General features: G+C 49.1%; 1 protein-coding gene, 1 non-coding gene and 1 pseudogene across 3 annotated transcripts in view; all 3 read left to right on the plus strand.

Annotated features, from left to right (window-relative positions):
- The first annotated feature begins 126 nt into the window (after window positions 1–126).
- Window positions 127–890, plus strand: LOC113225218 (annotated as a pseudogene).
- LOC113225222 lies at window positions 240–373 on the plus strand. Its single transcript, XR_003309893.1, has one exon. It is a non-coding gene; the product is annotated as a small nucleolar RNA SNORA70 (small nucleolar RNA).
- Window positions 891–4,605: 3,715 nt separating the features above from the next.
- The window catches only part of RNPEP (arginyl aminopeptidase), a 24,992-nt gene continuing 23,597 nt past the window's right edge, over window positions 4,606–6,000 (plus strand). Inside the window, exon 1 of one of the 2 annotated variants that reach the window (XM_023186896.2) lies at window positions 4,606–5,106. In XM_023186896.2, coding sequence (XP_023042664.2) covers window positions 4,660–5,106 — 447 coding nt within the window. In that variant the 5' untranslated portion in view covers window positions 4,606–4,659. The remainder of the gene's footprint in view (window positions 5,107–6,000) is intronic. The other variant, XM_023186897.3, reaches the window with a different exon arrangement.

Here is a 6,000-nt window from a genome sequence, read left to right on the forward strand (position 1 = left end):
CCTACCTCAGCTTCCCGAAGTGCTGGGATTACAGGTGTGAGCCGCTGTGCCTGGCCTAGTTTTTTTTTTTTTTTTAATTTTAAACTACATATTTCCCCATTTATTGGTTTGTGAGTTATATGCTGTCTTCAATTTATATTAAGTGGTTTCCTTTAAAACTTTAATACAGATACTTAAGATCTCACATTTATTCCTGCTCTCTATCTAATAATTCAAGGAGTTTAGAATGCCTTAACTTCCTGCAGCCAATTACGCCGACTGAGTTCCTTTCCTCATGGGGGCCCAGTGTGCAATGGCTGCAAACAGCAGCTTCCCTGGTAGTGATGCAGCCTGTTTGTTGTATGGGTTGCTCTAAGGGACCTTGGAGACAGACCTTTCAGATGGATGTTCATGTTTCTGACCTTGCACTACCCCAGTGTAGGCTCCAAACAGGCATGTGAGGTGCCATTGGAAAGCCCCAGGGCACTGTGACCAGGGTTTACATTGGCCAAGTTATGTCCATCGGCACCAAGCTGCAAAACAAGGAGCATGTGATTGAGGCCCTGTGCAGGGCCAAGTTCAAGCTCCCCAGCTGCCAGAAGATCCACATCTCGAAGAAGTGGGGCTTCACCAAGTTCAATGCCAATGAATTTGAAGACATGGTGGCTGAGAAGCGGCTCATCCCAGATGGGTCAAGTACGTTCCCAATCGTGGTGCTCTGGACAAATGGCGGGCCCTGCACTCATGAGCGTTTCCACTGTGCTGCCCCCTCTTAATACTCACCAATAAATTCTACTTCCTGTCCACCTAAAAAAAAAAAAAAAATGCCTTCACTTCAATTACCCCTTTCTTACATACTTTGTTATTTTAGTTTTATCCTGATTTCCTCAATAAACATTATTAGTATATTATTAGTGTTGTTTCTATACAGTTGTTTAAATTTATCTACTTTGTTTGCTCACTGTTCCTTTTTGCATCTCATTCCTTCCTTCAGTGATTCCTTTCCTTGTTGAAATAATTCCTGGCCTAGTGCAGTGGCTCACACGTGTAATCCCAGCACTTTGGGAGGCCAAGGCGGGGGGTGGGGGGCGGATCACCTGAGGTCAGGAGTTTGAGACCAGCCTGGCCAACATGGTGAAACCCCGTCTCTACTTAAAATACAAAAATTAGCTGGGTGTGGTGGCAGGTGCCTGTAATCCCAGCTACTCGGGAGGCTAAGGCAGGAGAATTGCTTGAACCCGGGATGCAGAGGTTGCAGTGAGCCGAGATTGTGCCACTGCACTCCAGCCTGGGGGACAAGAACTAGACTTCATCTCAAAAAAAAAAAATTCCTTTAGAATTTCTTTAGGAGTCTATGGATGGTAAATACTCTCAATTTTTATCTAAAAATCTGTTTTTCCCTTTTTAATAGTTCATTTTTAATTTTATTTATGTTATTTTTATAAAGACAGGGTCTCCCTATGTTGCCCAGGCTGGTCTGGAAATCCTTGGCTAAAGAGATCTTCCTGTCTCAGCCTCCTAAAGTGCTGGGATTACAGGCTTGAGCCACTGCATGTGACCAAATAATAGTTTAGTTGGGTATACAATTCCAATTTGACAATTGGCTTTTTTTTCTCAGTATTTTGAAGATAATGTCTCCGGCTTGTATGTTATTAATGAGAGGTCTGCCCTTGGTCCAATTTCTTATTTTGAGACGGAGTTTTGCGCTTGTTGCTCAGGCTGGAGTGTAATGGTGTGATCTTGGCTCACCACAACCTCCGCCTCCCTGGTTCAAGTGATTCTCCTCCCTCAGCCTCCAAAGTACCTGGGATTACAGGCATGTGCCACCATGGCTGGCTAATTTTATATTTTTAGTAGAGACAGGGTTTCTCCATGTTGGTCAAGCTGGTCTTGAACTCCCAACCTCAGGTGATCCACCCACTTTGGCCTCCCAAAGTGCTGGAATTATAGGTGTGAACCACCACGCCTGGCCCCTTGGTCCCATTTCTAATTGCCATTCTTTTGTAGATAATCTGTCTCTTTTCTTTCACTGCTGTAAGATCTTTATGTCTTGGTTTTCTTCAATTTAACTAAAACATGTCTATAGGTAGCTTTATTTTTATTTTTGCTTATAATTTATTGTAACTTTTTAATTTTTTTTTTTTTTTGAGCCAGGGTCACCCAGGCTGGAGTGCAGTGGCGCAATGTTAGCTCACTGCAACCTCTGCCTCCCAGGCTCAAGCAATTCTCCTGCCTCAGCCTCCCGAGTAGCTGAGATTACAGATGTGTGCCACTACTGCCCGGCCAATTTTTCATATTTTTAGTAGAGACGGGGTTTCACCATGTTGACTAGGCTGATTTTGAACTCCTGAGTTCAAATGATTCACCAGCCTCAGCCTCCCAAAGTGCTGGGATTACAGGCGTAAGCCACTGCACTCGAACCCGTAACTTTTAAATCTATTATAGAATTATGCCTTTCTATAGAATGGAAAATTTGTGGCCATTATTTTGAAATGTCCATCATATGTTACATTGTAATCATTTACAAATAAAGAAAGAAAATGCATTGGGGGAGAGGTGGGTTGTGCCCAGTGTCCCCTTTCTACAATCCTGAATTCTCTGAATTCCTGAATCTCTCTGCCGTAAGTTATTACAGTACCTTCTACAGGCCAATTCTGAGGCAAACTAGACACTGTGGGAGCCATGCAGGGAAGCAGAAGTGGAAATGAGGTTCCTGGTATTCCTAGGAAGAAGTAAGGCTATAAGGGGAAATAATTAATTCCTAAAATCTTTTTTTTTTTTTTTTTTGATACAGGGTCTTGCTCTGTTGCCCCAGCTGGAGTGCAATGGTATGATCATGGCTCACTGCAGCCTTGACCTCCCAGGCCAAAGCAATACCCCTACATCATCTGAGTAGCCAGGACCACAGGTGTGCATCACCACACCCGGCTAATTTTTAAAAATATTTTTGTAGAGAGGGGATCTCTCTCTGTTGCCTAGCCTCGTCTTGAACTCCTGGGCTCAAGCGATCCTCCCGCCTCAGCCTCCCAAAGTGTTGGGATTACAGACGTGAGCCACCACACCTGGCCTAAAATCTTTTACCCTTTAGCCAAGGATGACATCCTCTTCCTCTGTCAATATTTAACTAGAAGGATCAGGCTAGGCATCTCTTCGTTGTGCTCCCCAGCCTCCTTTTCTTCCCGTATCAAGCACAGCACGTGGAAGTGTCATGACCTGTTTTCTTGTGCGTGTGCTAAAATGTGAGTTAGGCTATGAACACCACAGGGAGAGGAATTGTGCCAGACTTAATTCCAACTGTACCCCAGGCACTTAGCTTAACAACTGGGGTCTAGTAGATACTCAGCAAAAGTGCATTGCATCAAAGACTGAATAATTTCAAGATAGGAGTATTCAATGTCTAATATGTACCAAGCATATCTACCATAAGCATTATTTCATGAAATAAAATAATTTCAACTCTATAAAACTAGGAAGCACAGAATAGAACACTATTTCCCTTAACGAAAAACTCACTACATTGTTATTTTTAAAAATCTCATTTCCTAGCTGAACAGTAAAAACGTCATCACTGATTAGCTCCTGTTCATAGAAGACCCACTGCAACCCACTGGTACAGAAGAGAAACAAAGTATTCAGTGGAGATGTACCTAGCACAATAAGCGGTACAATACAGTAAGGGAAATAGAAGTGACATGCGATGGACAGCCAGGTCTAAAATTGCGCGGTGCTGATTGCTGTCCCCTAACTCAACAGTAGAAAGATAGGCGTGCCTGGAGTTGCTGGGGGACAAGCCTCGATCCAGTGTGAATTCCGTGGACTTGTGCAGGGTTTTACTGTTTGCCAAGTGTGTTAGACACGTTACCTGGTAGAGTTCTCACATTACTTCGTGAGATAACACAGATATTATGACTCTAGGCCGGGCGCGGTGGCTCAAGCCTGTAATCCCAGCACTTTGGGAGGCCGAGACGGGTGGATCACGAGGTCAGGAGATCGAGACCATCCTGGCTAACCCGGTGAAACCCTGTCTCTACTAAAAAATACAAAAAACTAACCGGGCGAGGTGGCGGGCGCCTGTAGTCTCAGCTTCTCAGGAGGCTGAGGCAGGAGAATGGTGTAAACCTGGGAGGCGGAGGTTGCAGTGAGCTGAGATCTGGCCACTGCACTCCAGCCTGGGCGACAGAGCGAGACTCCGTCTCAAAAAAAAAAAAAAAAAAAAAAAGATATTATGACTCTATTTTACTGATGCAGAAAGAGGCTAGGGAAGAGTCATGTTTCTTGTGCGACTTGCCCAAGGTGATACATAGTCCTAACAACCGGCCTACCGCAGGGTGTGTGATCTCGAACTCAGACCTTCCCAGCCGGTGCTCAGTCCTCGCCGCTGCCTAGAAGATGAGGCAGCAGGAAGGGTCAGCAGAGAAGGGTGCCCCACCGGGACGACTGGAACACCTCAGTAGGATACAGGTGGGCAAACGTGGGCCACACGATCCCACCGGCCTCTTTTGTCCTAAGCGCCGAGGCACTGGTGCAGCTAGAAGAGTGGGCGGTAGAGCGCAGGGAGGGGATGCGATCGGGCACAGATTTCGGGGGCGGGGCCCGCGCGGCGGGGGCGGGCCCGCGGCGCTCGGGGCGGGGCTCCCCTCCGGTTCGCTGCCCAGCGGGTGAGCAACGGCGCTGCGAACCATGGCTAGCGGAGAGCCTTCCCCCGGCGGCGGCGCGGCCCGGCGACCGCTGCACTCGGCGCAGGCGGTGGACGTGGCCTCGGCCTCCAACTTCCGGGCTTTTGAGCTGCTGCACTTGCACCTGGACCTGCGGGCTGAGTTTGGGCCTCCAGGGCCCGGCGTAGGGAGCCGGGGGCTGAGCGGTACCGCGGTCCTGGACCTGCGCTGCCTGGAGCCCGAGGGCGCCGTCGAGCTGCGGCTGGACTCGCACCCGTGCCTGGAGGTGACGGCGGCGGCCCTGCGGCGGGAGCGGCCCGGCTCGGAGGAGCCGCCCGCGGAGCCCGTGAGCTTCTACACGCAGCCCTTCTCGCACTACGGCCAGGCCCTGTGCGTGTCCTTCCCGCAGCCCTGCAGCGCCGCCGAGCGCCTCCAGGTGCTGCTCACCTACCGCGTCGGGGAGGGACCCGGGGTGAGTGAGCCCTGGACTGCGCCCGCGGCTGCCTGCCCGTCCTACTGGCCCCGAGCCGCCCTACGCCCGCACCTACCCCACCCGGGAGGAGGGACAGGGAGGACCCTTCCAGAGCGTCCCTGGAGGGTTCGAGCTCCCCGTGCGCCGCCTCTCGGCCTCCTCCCCTTGCTTCCTGTTTTCCTCCCGGGCTGCCTGATTTCCTTCTGAACTTGCTCGAGTCTTTGGGCGGTGCACCCTTTGCCTTTTCTATCCTTCCGCGTCTCCTCCCTGGCCTCGGCGGCTTGTCTACATTGCGCCGCATTCCCGCTCATCGCACACTGCCGTTTCTGACATCTTCCGTGGCTTCCTGGATGACCTATTGTTCATGCATTTCACTTAGTGCTGTCTTGGACTTTTGGGCCGAGGTCCCTGATTATCAGCCACCTTATCTCTGCTTTATGGTGCTCTGGAATTAGCCAGATGCTGATCTAGGTCTTTGTTCTGTGTGGCCTTCTAGTTCCACGGTTAAAGCTTGTATCTTTGTTTTTGTTTCCTCCTGTGAAGTCCTGATTTGATTAACGAAAGAATTTGAGTAAAAGTGAGAACCGGAATTAGGGTGCTATAACTAATAATTTGGCCTTCTCACTGTTGGTTAGCTCTTTAATTTTTTTCGGAGTGGGGGGCAAATACTGGAAATAAGAGATGGAGTTAGGTGGCTTATGTCTGTAAGAGTCAGAAAATCCTTCCCGGAGAGTCCTTAGGCTGTGGCTGCCAGTTATCTCTCAGGTAGAGTGGGTTGCAAGTTTCACAGTAAACTGCTTGCTTACAGTTTTTTTTTTTTTTTTTTTGAGACGGAGTCTTGCTCTGTCACCCAGGCTGGAGTGCAGTGGCCGGATCTCAGCTCACTGCAAGCTC

The sequence above is a fragment of the Piliocolobus tephrosceles genome, chromosome 1 (assembly GCF_002776525.5).
Source record: "Piliocolobus tephrosceles isolate RC106 chromosome 1, ASM277652v3, whole genome shotgun sequence".
Taxonomy (NCBI): Eukaryota; Metazoa; Chordata; class Mammalia; order Primates; family Cercopithecidae; genus Piliocolobus; species Piliocolobus tephrosceles.